Genomic DNA, 18,310 nt, shown 5'->3' with positions numbered 1-18,310 from the left:
TGGGGGAAAGCTTTAGATTGGTCGGAACGATTGCCGAATCATTCAATTCACACTTGGGATGAGTTGGCGGAAAATTTCATTACTAAGTTTTCCTCTCCCCGGCACATGGCTACACTTCGAGATGAGATCTTGGCATTCAAGCAAGGGCTGAATGAAGCACTACACATGATATGGGAGCACTATAGAACAATGGTTAAGGAATGTCCCAACAATGATATGTCGGAAAACATGATTCAAAAAACCTTCTATCGTGGGATTAACACAACCAATCAATGTGTAGTGAATCAACTAGTCGGTGGGAACTTTCTAACTACGCCTTATATAGAGGCATGTGAGATTTTGGATGAGATGGCAGAAACGTCGTCGACTTAGAAATCCCAGGCCAATGTTTCACAAGGTGATCCGAATATGATCCACCTTCATAAAGAATTGCAAGAACATGGGCAAGCCATTGCCGAATTGACCAATACCATGACTTAACTAGCAAAGTCTCAACTAAACCAAGTGCAAGCCCCTATGCAAGTTAATGCTATGGAGGGAGTGAATATGTTGGTAAATAAGAGGAGAACTAAGGGTCCACAAGTGCAAACTCGAGTGGAGAACTATGTGCAAGAAGATGATGGTTTTTAGCAAGACGATTCTTACAATGAACAAGAAGAATAAGTGCAATATGTGAACAATTTTCAAGGGCAGAGAAACAACATCCAAGGCCCAAGCCAACAACAATGGGGACCACAAAATAATCATGGCAATTGGAATTGTAAAAATCAAGGAAATTGAAGTGGAAATAACAATCAAGGAAATTGGCATAACAACAACAATTAAGGAAATTGGAGTGGAAACAACCAAGGAAATTGGGGAGGCAACAATCAAGGTGGATGGAGTAACAATCAAGGCAACTGGGGGTCGGGTTTTCAAAGGCCCCCAATGTATCAACAACCAAGCAACCCATCTCCTTATCCTTTCCATGGTTCAAGTTCATCAAACAACAAGATGGGACATTTTGAAAGTATGTTCACGAAAATGATGGAAAATAATGCCGATATGGATGCCCAACGTGCCTCACATAATACATAAATAAGCCTAGAATTTCAAATGGGGCAAATCTTTCAAGCTTTAAACTCTCGTCCTAAGGAGAACTACCAAGTTACATGGTAGTAAATCCAACTGTGGTAACAATATGGGGCATGCCATGGTGGTTATCACAACAAATGGAAGAGGCGGGAATACACCCACCTCAAGTGGAAGGTGACTTGTTGATGATGATCAAGTGATGCAAGAAGAAGAGATCATGAACAATGTTGTTCAACCTAATGAGGAAGTTCGTCTGATATTGATGATAGTGTGGAAGAGACTCAAGAGGAGGTAAACCCATCTAGGGAACACACTATTGACATACCGGAGCCTGTAGTGCAAGAGACTAAGGCACCATTGCTTAAGCCTCCACCTCCATACCCTCAAATACTTTCCAAGCAAAATGTTGAGAATCAATTCAAGAAGTTCATTCAAATGATGAAGAGTCTTTCAATCAATGTGCCATTGGTTGAAACTTTGGAACAAATGGCTGGTTATGCTAAGTTTATGAAGGATCTTGTGACAAAGAAGCAGTCAATGAATTTTGAGACCATCAAAGTCACTTATCAAGTGAGTGTAATTGTTCATTCAATGGCTCCTAAGGCAGAGGATCCTTGTGCTTTCATGATTTCTTGTATAATTGGAAGTGCCAAATTTGTTAAAGCTCTTTGTGATCTTAGGGCAAGTATAAATTTGTTGCCCTATTTGGTTTTTAAGACTTCGGGAATTGGGCAGACAAAACCCACCTCTATGAGATTGCAAATGGCCGATCGCACCATGAAAAGGCCGTTGAGTGTGATTGAAGATGTTTTGGTCCAGGTTGATAAATTCATTCTTCTGACGAATTTTGTCATTCTAGATTGTGAGGTTGATTATGAAGTGCCAATTAGTCTTGGGAGACCGTTCCTTGCTACGGAGAAGGCTCTTTGTGATGTTGAAGCCAAAGAAATCATTTTCGGGGTTGGTGATGTAAAAGTGGTAGTCCATGTATAAAAGTCCATGCAGCAACTAAATAGCAATGAGGTGTGTTCTTTTGTAGACTTGGTGACCGCTATCATTGTTGACGACACAAGTGCTACAATCAATGTTGGTGATATATTGGAGGCCGTCTTGCTCAACTTTGATGATGACGAGATGGATGGCTTCATGGAATGTGTGAACTCTTTACAAGGAATGGGGTCGTATAACTATTCACCCCATAAATTGTCCATGGATCTTGAAAATAGGACTCCTCCTCTTACAAAGCCTTCTATTGAAGAGCCACCTACCTTGGAGTTGAAGTCACTGCCTCTACATCTACGGTATGAATTTCTTGGCCCTTATTCTACTTTATCGGTTATTCATCTTTGATTAACGTGCAGGTACATTCCATATTGGTGGTGCTACAAAAAAGGAAGAAGGCTATTAGGTGGACCTTGGAAGATATTCGGGGTATAATCCCCGACTTTTGCATGCATAAGATCAAGTTGGAGGATGTCGCTAAACCATATATTTAACATCAATGGAGACTCAATGAGGCTATGCAAGAAGTTGTAAGAGATTATCAAGTGGTTGGATGCTCGGGTTGTTATCCCATCTCCGATTTTTCATGGACTTCTCTGGTTGAATGTGTCCCAAAGAAGGGGGCATGACGGTGGTCACTAATGACAAGAATAAATTGATTCCTACAATAACGGTGACCGGTTGGAGGGTGTGTATGTATTATCGCAAGCTCAACAAAGCACAAGGAAGGATCACTTTTCACTTCCTTTCTTAGATCAAATGCTCGATAGATTGGCCTGCCATGATTTCTATTACTTTTGATGGGTACTCGGGCTACAACAAAATTCTCATTTCTCCAGAAGATCAAGAGAAAACAACCTTTACATATCTCTATGGTACTTTTGCTTTCAAGCGGATGCCATTTGGTTTGTGCAATTTACCGGCGACTTTTCAACGATGTATGATGGTTGTTTTCATGGACATGGTGAGGACTACCTTGAAGTTTTGATGGATGAGTCTTTGTGGTTGGAGATTATTTTGATGATTGTGTTGCAAATTTGTACAAAGTGTTGGCTAGATGTGAAGAAACTAATTTGGCGCTCAATTGGGAGAAATGCCATTTTATGGTTGAGGAAGGTATTGTCCTTGGCCATAAGATCTCAAGAAATGGAATTGAAGTTGACAACAAAAATATTGAGGTGATTTCTAAGCTTCCACTCCCAACTTCGGTGAAGGGTGTGCGAAGTTTCTTAGGCCATGCGGGTTTTTACGATGCTTCATCAAAGATTTCTCTAAGGTGGTGATCCTGTTGTGGAAGATTCTTGAGAAGGATGCTAAGTTTAATTTCAATGATGATTGCATGAGAGCTTTTGAGTTATTGAAGATCAAGTTGACAACTACTCCCATCATCACCGCTCCAAATTGGAGTGTGCCTTTTGAACTCATGTGTGATGCAAGTGATGTAGCGGTCGCGACTGTTTTGGGGTCAACTTCAACAAGATTTTACATCCGGTCTACTATGATAACAAAACCATGAATAGTGCCCAAGTCAACTATACCATTACGGAGAAAGAGCTCCTTGCTATTATGTTTGAAATTGAGAAGTTTCACCCGTACTTGATGGGCAAAAAAGTTATTGTCCACACAGATCATGCGGTGCTTCATTATCTTATGAGGAAAAAGGACTCAAAAGCTCGGTTGATAAGATGGGCGCTTTTGTTGCAAGAATTTGGTATTGACATCCAAGATAGGAAAAGTAGTTCAAACCAAGCGGCGGACCACTTGTCTCATTGGAGGAGGAGGGGAGGCCGCATGATGGCCTTGAAATCATTGACTCCTTCCTCGATGAGCAACTCTTGGCAATTTCAATGAAAGAGGTTCCATGGTTCGCGGACTTAGCAGATTTTCTTGTGTGTGAAATTATTTTGGATGAGTTCTCTTCAAGCCAAAAGAAGAAGCTCAAGAAGGATTGTCACGATTATTATTGGGATGAACCATACCTTTTCTGAATTTGTATAGATGGGGTGATTAGGAGGTGTGTACCAGAATAAATTAAAGGTGATATTCTTGGTGCAAGAGGGACCTAGTCTAGGAAAGCTTAGCTAATTAAGGATTTGATTAGCCTAATTAAAGGGTTTGAACTAGAGATATGGAAAATCTGACTTGAGCTCATATCAACTATTTAGGTTGATACCCATTTGGGCCTTAGAAAGACAAATTGGACAAAATCACTCTATGACCGAGAGGTATTGAGTGGGTAACTTAGAGTTGAGAGCTATAATATACCCCGATCAATAAAACAAGTGTTAACGTGCTTAACTCATTAGGCAAATACCTAGGTGAAGGTCACTTCCCTAGGCTTTTTAACCATTTGGTAAAAACAACAAAAACAATCATTTGCTTTCTAGTTTCTTCTCTTTAGATTATAATTGGTAGCTATAATTTAGAAGTAGAAAACAAAACTCTTTGTTTGGAAGTGCAATTTATCTGTTTCATTTGCTCTCGTTAAGTGTATACCTCTAACACCCATATTAAACTCCATGTGGAAATCGACCTGACTCTTGTTGAGTACTATTCTTCCAACAACCGTTTCCACTCACTATTGCATGCGATTTAGACGTGGATCAATGTCACAACAGAAATTGATATTATTTTTTGGGATCGGGTTGCACGCTGAAACGGATAATTAATATTGTTGTTTGGGATCGGGTTGCACGCTACAACAGATATTGATATAGTCTTTTGGGATCAGATTGTGCGCCGCAACGGAAAAGATATATTATGACTATTCTTGTATGTTGGTTATGTATTCGTATTGTACTATCAATTTGAGCAAAGATGATATTATGGGGCCCTCTATTATGTACTTTCTAATCTAATTTTCATATTAATTCTTGTTTCTCTATTCTGATTATTGTCACTTATACTCGTACAAGTTTATAGCAGTGTCTTGTTATAGCCTCGTCACTACTTCGTCGAGGTTATGCTCAGCACTTACATAGTATATGAGATTGGTTGTACTCATACTACACTTCTGCACTACTTCTGCAGATTCTGCTATTAGTCCTAGTGGTGTTTAGTGGAGGCTTTCCCGGACTATCCTTACTCGGAAACTTGAGGTAGAGTTGATCGTCGTTCGTAGACCCTAAAGTCCCTTTCTTATCTTTGTACTGTTTATTTCTGTGATGACCTGGCCGGTCGTCTGAAGAATTTAATGCCATGATCCCCTATTAACTGCTTCCCCCAAGTTTGTTTCTGCTATTTTGATTTGCCGGGATGTTCGGTTTTGAAGTTCGGAGAGTTTTGGGACATTTAGTCCCTAAATGAGAGCTTAAGTGTTGGAAAGTTGACTGTAGTCGGAACAGTGGGAAGATGGACTTGGAATGGAAATTTGATGGTTCCATTAGCTCCTTTGGGTTATTTCGGGCTTAGGTGCGTGTTTGGATTGTGTTGTGGAGGTCCGTAGCTAATTTAGGCTTGAAATGCCGAAAGTTGAAGTTTTGAAGTTTCCAGTTCGATAGTGAGATTTTGATCCGAGGGTCAGAATGGAATTTCGGAAGTTGGAGTAGCTCCGTAGTGTTGACTTTGACGTTTGTGCCAAATTTTAGGTCATTCGGATGAGGTTTGATAGAATTTTTTATCAAAAGCGTATTGTTTGAGTTTTTGGAATTCTTAGGCTTGAATCCGATGAAAAATACGTGTTTTGATGTTGTTTTGAGCGTTCTGAAGGTTGGAACAAGTTTGAATGATATTTTAGGGTTGGTTGGCAGGTTTGGTTGAGGTCCCGGGGGCCTCAGGTGTGTTTCGGATGCTCAACGGATCATTTTTAGTTGAAGAAAAGTTGCAGATTTTGTTTAGCTGTTGCAGAGGTATTTTACTCTTCGCGTCCGTGAGTGGACCATCGCGTTCGCGAAGAGTCAGTTGAAGAAGGTGTAATTTAAGCCTTCGCATTCGCGAGGAAGGCTCCGCATTCACGACGGGGTAAGTTTTTGTGCATCGCGTTCGCGTGGGTGGTGTTGCATTCACATAGAAGAAAATGAGCGGCTGAGCTTCAGTGGATTTAATTCATCGTGTTCGCGCTAGGTGGAACGCGATCGCGAAGGCCTGTCTGAGTAAAGCATCGCATTCGTGAGGGGTTGGTCGTGATCGCGTAAGAGTAAAAATGGTCAAAGTTATTTTGTGCTTCGCGAACGCGAGGCTTTGAGCGCGTTTGCGAAGAAGGAATTACTTGGGCAGATATAAAATTTCAAAATTGAAGATTTAGCCATTTTTAAAAAAACTTAAGCTTGGGAGCTCAGATTTGAGCGAGATATTGAGGGATTTTTAGAGATATTGATTGGGTAACGATTCTTAACTCATTTTTGCTTGTAACCCAATAATCTAAGCATGAATTCATCCTTTAATTTCAGAATTGGTATGAAAATTTGGGGAAAGTTCTTAGACCAAGAATTTGAGTTTTGATTGGGTATTTTTCATTGGATTGGATAATTTTGATATGGTTAGACTGATGAGAGTGTGAGGATTCTGAAAATATAAATTTTACCCGACTCCGAGCCGTGGGCCCGAGAGGCGTTTTGGTCATTTTACCTAATTTCGCGTATTAGCTTAGAATTTAATTGTAGAATCAGTTACTTAAAGTATTATTTACGTTATGAAATTGAATTGAATAGATTTGAGCCATTTGGAGTCGAGTACTAGTGGCAAGAGCGTAGTTTCGGATTGATTATTGAGCTGGTTCGAGGTAAGTGTTTGTCTAACCTTGTGTGGGGGACCTTCCCCTTAGGATTGATATATTTTTTAATTGAAATGCCTTTTACATAAGGTGACGAGTGTGTACTTGTGCTAATTGTTGGAAATCCAGTTTTATTAAGTATTTACTAGTATGTTTCTTTTCCTATTCTTATTACTTGTACTATTAAGCCTATTGTTAGCCTAAGAAAGCATGTCTAAGTGACTTATTTGCTTTATTTGCTCAACCTGCCTTACCTGAATTCTGTACAGCATGCTAGGCTAGGATCACTTGTTTTACCTTAATATGAGATTTCCACTTCTGTATATTTTTCCTATTGCTACTGCGTATTTATTTTGGGACTATAGATGTGAGATTCCGGTAGCTCCCCCTTGTCTGTTTATTTTGGGACTACGGATGTGGGATTCCGGAAGATCCCCCTACACAGTTATATGGAACTATGGGAATGCACCCGATAGATTCCCCTAGTACTAGGTATTTATATTTGGGACTACAGAACGGGATTCCGATAGATCCCCGCGCACTATGAGTTGGACTACAAGATGGTATCCCGGGAGACTTATCAGATATGTGTATTTGGGACTGCAAGATAGTATCCCGGGAGATCCCCAATTTGTTATTATTGGTGCTGAGCTGTATTTCCTTCCGTGTTTACCTTGCTTCTGTAAAGTTGTTGATGTCCTGTATATCTTGTGTTATTTTCATTGTTGTACTTATTTATACTGTTCTGTTTTATACTATTGAACTTTATATTTTTGTTTAATCTTAGTAGGGCCCTGATCTTCCTTATCACTACCCGATCGAGGTTAGGCTTGGAACTTACTGAGTACCGTTGTGGTGTACCCATGCCCTTTATGCGCATGTTTTTCATATGCAGATCCAGGTATGTCGACTCAGTCCTACCACCCGTGAGGCGAGGCAACTGCTCTAGAGACTTCAAGGTACATCTGTCGCGTCCGCAGACCGAGGAGTCCCTTTCTATCCTAGCTTTTAAACATTTTCCCTTTTGTATTTCTTACATTGTTAGATATTCTGGAGTTAGACATTGCTAGATATCCAAAGGCTTGTGGATCCGTGAGTTTTCGGGTTTTGGGATAGCGTATCAGATTTTGAGAAGTTGTGTTGTATATGCCGAGCGACATTTAAAATATTGTTTCTTTCAGTTATTTTCGGCTTTTGGTTATTTCTTCCGCAAGTTTAGTTTATTTTCCGCATTTGTTAGGCTTACCTAGTCGTAGAGACTAGGTGCCATCACGACAGTTCACGGAGGGCGAACTGGGGTCGTGACTAGTTTGTATCTGAGCTCTAGGTTCATAGGAGTCATGGATCACAAGCCGGTTTATTACAATCTCGCTGATCGGTGGAGACATCTGTACTTATCTACGAGAGGCTATGTAACTGTTAGGAAAAAAATTTCCACTTCATTTGATTTCTTTGTTGTATGATATTTTGACATCACAATTCTAAACCTCTATCTTCTATTCTATCACAGATGGTGAAGACACATGCTACCCGAGATTATCAGGCACCCACGCCCCCTACTGCAACCGTCAGAGGCTGGGGCCGGAGTAGAGGCCGAGGACGCGTACGTGGTGCAGCCAGAGCACCTACGTGAGCTGCCACTGAGGTACCACCCGCAGTTCCAGCCGGAGTCCAGGCACCTGATACGCCTACTATGACTACTCCTCCAGCTCTTCAGGAGACTCTGGCACAGTCATGAGCATGTACTCCACTTTGGCTCAGGCAGGGTTGCTTCCTCTTGCTATAGCTACGTCCCAGGCCGGGGGAGGAACACAGACTCCCGCCGCCCGCACTCTTGAGCAGCGAGTGCATGTTGAGCAGGTCCCTAAGATTATTCCTGTACCGCCTGCAGTGCCAGTTTAGCCCGAGGTTAGGGCAGCGGCTTCCGAGGAGGAGCAGTTGAGGCTTGAGAGGTTCAAGAGGTACAAGCCTCCTACATTCAGTGGTCTAGCATCGGAGGATGCTCTAGGATTTCTAGATGAGTGTTACCGCATTCTCCGTACCATGGGTATATCATGATCGAGCGGGGTTTCCTTCACTACCTTCCAGCTTCGAGGAGCCGCCTATGAGTGGTGGTGCACCTATGAGTTAGACAGTCCAGATGAGGCTGCTTCACTAACTTGGACTCAGTTTTCAGATCTGTTCCTGAGGGAGTATATTCCTCAGAGCCTCAGGGACGCTTGGCGCGCAGAGTTTGAGCATTTGCGCCAGGGTGCTATGACTATTTCAAAGTATGCTGTCCGTTACACCAGTTTGGCTAGGCATGCACCAGCCTTGGTTTCTACTGTTCATGAGAGGGTTCACCGGTTTATTGAGGGGCTTATTCCCAGCATCAGGTCTAGCATGGGTCGTGAGTTGGAGATGGATATTTCTTATTAGTAGTTGGTGAGCATTGCTAGGAGGATTGAGGGTATGCACGCTAGGGAGAGAGAGGAGAGGGAGGCCAAGAGGTCTCGAGAGTCGGGCCATTATTCTGGTGCCCGTGCCCCAGCTGCAGGTCGTCATGGTAGGGGTTATATGAGTTTCCCTGTTCATTCAGCTCTTCCAGCAGCCAGTAGTGCTCCAGCTCCTCCTAGAACTCAGGAGACTTATTATGCACCACTGGTATCTAGCGCGCCTCCTACGCGGGGTGCTTTTAGAGGTCAGTCTAGTAGACCTGGCCTGAGCCAGTCACAGCCGCCACGCCCTCCCATAGCTTGTTTTGAGTGTGGTGACACATGCCATATGGTGAGGGATTGCCCTAGACTCGGGAGGGGTGCACCTCCACAGGCTTCTCAGCCACAGCGTGCCCCACAAAGTTCTCAGGCTATCGTTACAGCTCCAGTTGCTACCCCACCTTCTTATCCAGCTAGAGGTGGAGGTCGGGGAGGTAGAGGTCACCCTAGAGGGGGAGTCCAGGACCGATACTATGCTCTTCCTGCTCGTACCGAGGTTGTTGCCTCCGATTCTGTCATCACAGGTATTATACTGGTTTGTCACAAAGATGCATCGGTTCTATTCGATCCAGGCTCCACTTATTCTTATGTATCTTCTTATTTTGCTCTGCATTTGGGTGTATCTCGGGATTCTTTGAGCTCCCATGTTTATGTTTCTACTCCTGTGGGATATTCTCTTATTGTGGGCCACATTTATCGGTCGTGTTTGGTTGCTCTTAGTGGTTTTGAGACCAGAGCCAATCTATTGTTGCTCAACATGGTAAATTTTGACATTATCTTGGGCATGGACTGGTTGTCGTCCCATTATGCTATTCTTGATTGTCATGCTAAAACCGTGATGCTGGCTATGCTAGGTGTACCGCATGTTGAGTGGAGAGGTACTTTAGATAACACTACTAGTAGATTTATCTCTTTCCTTAAAGCTCAGCGTATGGTTGAGAAGGGGTGTGACGCATATTTAGCTTATGTGAGAGATGCCAGTATTGATACCCCTTCAGTTGATTTAGTTCCATTAGTATGGGATTTTCTCGATGTGTTTCTAGATGATCTCCCAGGCATGCCGCCTGATAGAGATATTGATTTTGGCATTGATCTGTTGCCGGGCACTTAGCCCATTTCTATTCCTCCGTATTGTATGGCTCCTCCTGAGTTGAAGGATCAGTTATAGGGATTGCTTAACAACGGTTTTATTCGGCCTAGTCTATTACCTTGGGGTGCTCTTATCTTGTTTGTGAAGAAAAAGGATGGTTCGCTGTGTATGTGTATTGATTATTGACAGTTGAACAAGGTTATAGTGAAGAATCGTTACCTCGTATTGATGATCTGTTTGAGTAGCTTCAGGGTGCACGGGTTTTCTAAGATTGATTTGCTCTCAGGTTACCATCAGTTGAAGATTCGGGAGCCAGATATCTTAAAGACTACTTTCAGGACTCGGTATGGTCATTACAGTTCCTTGTTATGTCATTTGGGCTGACCAGTGCCCCAGCAGCCTTTATGCATTTAATGCACAGTGTGTTCCGACCGTATCTTGACTCGTTCGTTATTGTCTTTATTGATGATATTTTGGTATATTCCCGGAGTCGGGAAGATCATGAGCAACACCTGAGGACTGTGCTTCAGACTTTGAGAGAGAAGAAGTTATACGCTAAGTTCTCGAAATGTGAGTTTTGGTTGGATTCAGTGGCATTCTTAGGCCACGTGGTATCGAGTGAGGGTATTCAGGTAGATCTGAAGAAGATAGAGGCCATGCAGAGTTGGCCTAGACCATCCTCAACTACCAAGATCCGCAGTTTCCTTGGCTTGGCAGGTTACTACCGTCATTTTGCGGAGGGTTTTCATCAATTACAGCCTCTATGGCCAGGTTGACCCAGAAGGGTGCTACATTTTAGTAGACGGAGGAGTGTGAGGCGAGCTTTCAGAAGCTCAAGACAGCTTTGACTACAACCCTAGTTTTGATATTGCCTACAAGTTCGAGGTCTTATACGGTCTATTGTGATGCCTCGAGGATTGGCCTCGGAACGGTGCTGATGCAGGACGGTAGGGTGATTGCCTACGCGTCCAGACAGTTGAAGATACATGACAAGAATTACCCAGTTCACGACCTTGAGTTGGCTGCCATTGTTCACGCCCTGAAGATTTGGTGCCATTATTTATACAGGGTTCCCTATGAGATTTATACTGACCATCAGAGCTTGCAGCATTTGTTCAAGCAAAAGGATCTAAATTTGCGCCATAGGAGGTGGTTGGAGTTTCTGAAGGATTATGACATCACTATTTTGTATCACCCGGGCAAGGCCAATGTGGTGGCCGATGCTTTGAGTCGCCGAGCAGAGAGTTTGGCGAGTTTGGCTTATTTACCAGCATCAGAGAGGCCTATGGCGATGGATGTTTAGGCATTAGCCAACCAGTTTGTGAGATTGGATCTTTCGGAGTCCAGTCGGGTTCTAGCTTGCGTGGTTTCTCGCTCTTCCTTATTTGATCGTATCAGAGAGCGGCAGTATGCTGACCCTTATTTGCTTGTCCTCAAGGACACGGTTCAGCACGGTGATTCCAGAGATGTGACTATTGGTGATGATGGGTATTGAGGATGCAGGGTCGGATTTGTGTACCCAATGTTGATGGGCTTCGGGAGTTGATTCTAGAGGAGGTCCACAGTTTACGGTATTCTATCTATTCAGGTGCCGCGAAGATGTATCAGGATTTGAGGCAGCACTATTAATGGAGGCGGATGAAGAAAGATATAGTTGGATTCGTAGCTCGGTGCCTCAACTGTCAGCAGGTGAAGTATGAGCTCCAGAGACCAGGTGGTTTGCTTCAGCAAATAGAAATTCTGGAGTGGAAGTGGGAGAGGATCACCATGGACTTTATAGTTGGGCTCCCTCGTACTTTGAGGAAATTCGATGTTGTTTGGGTGATTGTGGATCGGCTGACCAAGTCTGCTCATTTCATTCCTGTGTGTACTACTTATTCCTCGGAACGGTTGGCGGAGATTTATATCTGGGAGATTGTTCGTCTGCATGGTATTCCGGTTTCCATCATTTTAGATAGAGGTACTCAGTTCACATCACGGTTCTGGAGAGCCGTTCAACATGAGTTGGGTACTTGGGTGGAGTTGAGTACATCATTTCACCTGTAGATGGACGGACAGTCCGAGTGCACTATTCTGATTCTTGAGGATATGCTCCGTGCGTGTGTGATTGATTTTGGAGGGTCTTGGAATCAGTTCTTTCCATTGGTGGGTTTACTTACAACAACAGTTATCAGTCCAGCATTCAGATGGCACCGTATGAGGCTTTATATGGTAGGGGGTGTAGATCCCCGGTGGGTTGGTTTTAGCTGGGTGAGGCTAGACTATTGGGCATAGACTTGGATCAGGATGCTTTAGAGAAGGTTAAGGTGATTCAGGATAGACTCTGTATAGCCCAGTCCAGATAGAAGAGTTACGCAGACCGGAAGGTTTGTGATGTTTCCTATATGGTTGGAGAGCGGGTTCTGCTTCGGGTTTCACCTATGAAGGGCGTTATGAGATTTGGGAAGAAAGGGAAGTTGAGTCCGAGGTTTATTGGCCCTTTTGAGATATTGAGACGTGTTGGGGAGGTTGCTTATGAGCTTGCCTAACCTCCCAGCTTGGCAGGAGTTCATCCGATCTTTTATGTTTTGATGCTCCGGAGGTATCACAGTGATTCGTTGCACGTGTTGGATTTCAGTTCAGTCCAGTTGGACAAGGATCTATCCTATATTGAGGAGCCAGTGGCAGTATTGGACAGGTAGGTTAGAAAGCTGAGGTCAAAGAACATTGTATCAGCAAAGGTTCAGTGGCGGGGCCAGCCGGTCGAGGAGACGACTTGGGAGACCAAGCAGGATATGTGCAGCCATTAACCTCATCTTTTCACTACTTCAGGTATGTCTCTATGCTCGTTCGAGGACGAATGAATGTTTAAGTGTAGGAGGATGTGATGACTCAGCCGGTCGTCTTAAGAATTTAATGCCCTAATCCTCTATTAACTGCTTCCCCGAGTTTGTTTCTGCTATTTTGATTTGCCGGAATGTTCGGTTTTGAGTTTCGAGAGTTTTGGGACACTTAGTCTCTAAATGAGGCTTAAGTGCTGGATAGTTGACCGTAGTTGGAACAGTGTGAAGACAGCCTCGGAATGGAACTCTGATGGTTCCGTTAGCTCCGTTGGGTGATTTCGGGCTTAGGGGCGTGTTCAAATTGTGTTTTGAAGGTCCGTAGATAATTTAGGCTTGAAATGCCGAAAGTTGAATTTTTGAAGTTTCCGGTTTGATAGTGAGATTTTGATTTGGGGTCAGAATGGAATTTCGGAAGTTGGAGTAGCTCCGTAGTGTTGAATGTGACGTATATGCCAAATTTTAGGTCATTCGGACGAGGTTTGATAGACTTTTTGATCAAAAGCATATTTTTAGAGTTTTTGGAATGCTTAGGCTTGAATCCGATGAAAAATAGGTGTTTTGATGTTGTTTTGAGCGTTCCGAAGATTGGAACAGGTTTGAATGATGTTTTAGGGTTGGTTGGCAGGTTTGGTTGAGGTCCCGGGGACCTCGGGTGTATTTCGGATGCTCAACGGATCATTTTTAGTTGAAGAAAAATTGCAGATTTTGTTCAGCTATTGCAGAGGTATTTTACTCTTCCCGTCCGCGAGTGGACCCTCGCGTTCGCGAAGAGTCAGTTGAGAAAGGTGGAATTTAAGCCTTCACTTTCGTGAGGAAGGCTCCGCGTTCGTGAAGGGGTAAGTGTTTGTGCATCGCATTTGCATGGGTGGTGTCTCGTTCGCATAGAAGAAAATGAGCGGCTGAGCTTCAGTGGATTTAATTCATCGCGTTCGCGATAGGTGGAACGCGATCGCGAAGGCCTGTCTGAGTAAAGCATCGCGTTCGCGAGGGGTTGGTCGCGATCGCGTAAAAGGAAAAATGTTCAAAGTTATTTTGTGCTTCGCGAACGCGAGGCTTTGACCGCGTTCGCGAAGAAGGAATTACCTAGGCAGATATAAGATTTCAAAATCGAGGGTTTAGCCATTTTTATCATAACATAAGCTTGGGAGCTCGGATTTCATCGAGATTTTGAGAGATTTTCAGAGATATAGATTGGGTAATTATTCTTAACTCATTTTTGCTTGTAACCCATTAATCTAAACATGAATTCATCCTTTAATTTCGGAATTGGTATGAAAATTGGGGGAAAGTTCTTAGACCAAGAATTTGAGTTTTGATTGGGGATTTGACATTGGATTGGGATAATTTTGATATGGTTAGACTCGTGAGAGTGTGAGGATTCTGAAAATATAAATTTTACCCGACTCCGAGACGTGGGCCCGAGGGCATTTTGGTCATTTTACATAATTTTGCGTATTAGCTTAAAATTTAATTGTAGAATTAGTTACTTGAAGTGTTATTTACGTTATGAAATTGAATTGAATAGATTTGGGCCATTTGGAGGCGAGTACTCATGGCAAGAGCATGGTTTCGGATTGATTATTGAGCCGGTTCGAGGTAAGTGGCTTGTCTAATCTTGTGTGGGGGACCTTCCCCTTAGGATTGGTATATTTGGTAATTGAAATGCCTTGTACGTGAGGTGACGAGTGTGTACTTGTGGTAATTGATCGAAATCCTATTTTCATTAAGTATTTACTAGTATGTTTGTTTTCCTGTTCTTACTACTTGCACTATTAAGCCTACTGTTAGCCTAGGAAAGTATGTCTAAGTGACTTATTTGCTTTATATGCTCAACCTGCCTTACCTGAATTCTGCGCAGCATGCTAGGCTAGAATCACTTGCTTTACCTTAATATGAGATTTCCACTTCTGTATATTTTTCTTGTTGCTTCAGCATATTTATTTTGGGACTATAGATGTGGGATTCCGGTAGCTCCCCCTTGTCTGTTTATTTTGGGAATACGTATGTGGGATTCTAGTAGATCCCTCTGCACAGTTATATGGAACTACGGGAATGTACCTGGTAGATTCCCCTAGTACTGAGTATTTATATTTGGGACTACAGAATGGGATTCCGGTAGATCCCCGCGCATATAAGTTGGACTACGAGACGATATCTCGGGAGGCTTATCAGATATGTGTATTTGGGACTACATGATGGTATCTTGGGAGATCCCCGATTTGTTATTATAGGTGCTAAGCTGTATTTCCTTCCGTGTTTACCTTGCTTCTGTATAGTTGTTGCTATCTTGTATATCCTGTGTTATTTTCACTGCTGTACTTATTTATACTATTCTGGTTTATACTGTTGAACTCTATACTTTTGTTTAATCTCAGTAGGGCCCTGACCTTCCTCGTCACTACCAGACCGAGGTTAGGCTTGGCACTTACTTAGTACCGCTGTGGTGTACCCATGCCCTTTCTGCGCATATTTTTCATGTGCAGATCCAGGTATGTCGACTCAGTCCTACCACCCATGAGGCGAGGCGACTGCTCTAGAGACTTTGAGGCACATCTGCCGCATCCGTAGACTGAGGAGTCCCTTTATATTCTAGCTTTTAAACATTTGCCCTTCTGTATTTCTTACTTTGTTAGATATTCTGGAGTTAGACATTGCTAGATATCTGAAGGCTTGTGGATCCGTGAGTTTCCAGGTATTGGGATAGCGTATCAGATTTTGAGAAGTTGTGTTGTATATACCGAGCGACATTTAAAATATTATTTCTTTCAGTTATTTTCGGCTTTTGATTATTTCTTCCGCAAGTTTAGTTTATTTTCCGCATTTGTTAGGCTTACCTAGTCGTAGAGACTAGGTGACATCACGGCAGTTCATGGAGGGTGAACTGGGGTCGTGACAATTTCATTCAGGCAACTGTATTTTCATTTAAACATTGGTTGTAGTAGTTTTAGTAGCTCATATAGTTATGACACCTGATTCCAAAATTAGACTAGATATCGTATTTGGACTTGGTTATACATTTTGGAGTCTTATATTTATACCTTCTTATTAATTTGCTTTTAAAATTGCTAAAATAAATAATTGTGTAACTAATATTGGCTTGCCTAGCAAGTGGACATTAGGCGCCATCACGGCCTCATGGTTGGGATTTCAGGTTGTGACATGGAAAATGTTGTACGTCACAAAGAAGGATGCGAAGTTAGCTGTAACTGCAGCTAAGACTACGAGTTTTGGACATCTGTATGAAGAAATTAGGGAGAAAGGCGGGGATAAGAAGTTGTATATACTGGCCAAAGTGAGAGAAATAAAAGCCTATAATCTGGACCAAGTGAAGTGCATAAAAGACGAAAAGTAGTAAATTTTTAATGGATAAGGCACAGATTACGTGGAGATGGCAGTCATATTTTCATAAACTCTTTAATGAAGAGGGGATAGGACATTATGTTGGGTGACTTGGAGCACTCCGTGAGTCATCAAAATTTTGGGTATTATAGGCGTATAAGAGTGGGGGAGGTCAAGGGGCGATGCATAGGATGAGTAGGGGTAGAGCGACCGGATTGCACAAAATCCCTGTAGAATTCTTGAAGAGCGTGGGTAAGGCAGGCTTGTAATGGCTCTCTAGGTTGTTTAACATTATTTTTAGGACAACAAAGGTACCTGAAGAGTGGAGGTAGAGTACGATGATTCTGTTATACAAGAACAAGGGTGATATCCAAGATTGCAACAACTGTAGGGGTAACAAGCTGTTAAGCCATACAATGAAAGTTTAGGAAAAGCTGGTGGAAGGAAGGGTGAGGAGGATGTATTTATTTTTGAGAACCAGTTCGATATCATGCCAGATCATTCGACTATTGAAGGCATTCATCTGGTGAGGATATTAGTGGAGCAGTATAGAACAATGAATAAGGACTTGCATATGGTGTTCATTGATCTATAGAAAGCATACGACAAACTGCCTATAGAGGTTCTATGGAGGTATTTGGATGCTAAAGGTGTGCATGTAGCCTACATTAGAGTGATTAAGGATATGTATGATGGAGCTAAGACACATGTGAGGACAACAGGAGGAGACTTAGATACTTCCTGATTGTGATGGGGTTGCATCATGGATCAACCCTTAGCCCGTTTTTATTTTTCTTGGCGATGGACGCATTGATGTGATACATTCAAAGGGAGGTGCCATAGTGTATGTTATTGCAGATGATATAGTTCTAATTGACAAAACGTGAGGTGATGTTAATGAGAGCCTGGAGGTTTGGAGACAGACTCTTGAGTGTAAAGGTTTCAAGTTCAGCAGGTCCAAAATGAAGTACTTGGAGAGCAAGTTTATTGACGTTACACAGGAAGCAGACATGGATGTGAGGCTTGATACACAAAGTATCCCAGGTGAGGAAGTTTTAAATACCTTGGGTCAATAATACAAGGTGACAGGGAGATTAATGAGGATGTCATGTATTGTATCGGGCATGGTGGATGAAGTGGAAGCTTGCCTCTGGTATCTTGTGTAATAAGGAATTTGTCACTGAAATTTAAAAGTAAAATTCTACAAAATAGTGGTTAGACCAACTATGTTTTATGGGGCAGAGTATTGGCTGGTCAAGAACTCTCATGTTCAGAAGATGAAACCAGCTGAAATAAGGATGTTAAGATGGATGTTTCATGACCTAAACTCTCATCGAATCCTTGATGCTGTCTGACACCACTTACTAGGCACGCCAACAACAGATATGCAGAATAAGCTTCAATAATGATAAGAAAGAGTCTCAAAAACATAAATAAAGTCATAATGACAATACAACTGAAACCATCCAAAATCTAGTGTCTCCGAGTGCATGAGCTCTATAGAGTGCTAAATACAAGGTCTGAACAACATATAATAGTGTTTGAAAGACTAAATAGTAATAACATCAGATAATGAATAGGATTTCAGGGCCTGCAAATGGAACAACAGTGCTACCTCGATATCTCCAAGAAACCACGGACCAATGGCTCACTAACGACCACCGCTATCAATAATACCTAGATCTGCACACGAAGTGCAGAGTGTAGCATGAGTACAACTGATCTCATATATTCAATAATAGTAAGTCTAACCTCAGAGAAAGCAACAACGAGGTATACAAGGTCCGCTTCTCACTTT

At 42.5% G+C, this 18,310-nt stretch overlaps 1 protein-coding gene across 1 annotated transcript; it reads left to right on the top strand.

Moving 5' to 3' along the window:
* Positions 1 to 1,180: 1,180 nt before the first annotated feature.
* On the top strand, positions 1,181 to 2,067 carry LOC138877331 (uncharacterized). The gene is made up of 2 exons (XM_070156932.1): positions 1,181 to 1,248; positions 1,344 to 2,067. The coding sequence occupies exons 1-2, from the start codon at positions 1,181 to 1,183 to the stop codon at positions 2,065 to 2,067; spliced, it is 792 nt and encodes a 263-aa protein (XP_070013033.1).
* Positions 2,068 to 18,310: the final 16,243 nt, after the last annotated feature.

This window comes from Nicotiana sylvestris, chromosome 9 (assembly GCF_000393655.2).
Source record: "Nicotiana sylvestris chromosome 9, ASM39365v2, whole genome shotgun sequence".
Classification (NCBI taxonomy): Eukaryota; Viridiplantae; Streptophyta; class Magnoliopsida; order Solanales; family Solanaceae; genus Nicotiana; species Nicotiana sylvestris.
This window is presented reverse-complemented; position numbering and strand designations above follow the sequence as displayed.

Excerpts from the sequence above, each read along its gene's own strand:
- LOC138877331 (XM_070156932.1), top strand. The coding sequence starts at position 1,181 with ATGGGGCATGCCATGGTGGTTATCACAACAAATGGAAGAGGCGGGAAT. Across the intron at positions 1,249-1,343 it reads ACACCCACCTCAAGTGGAAG|TGTGGAAGAGACTCAAGAGG; the intron begins GTGACTTGTTGA and ends TATTGATGATAG.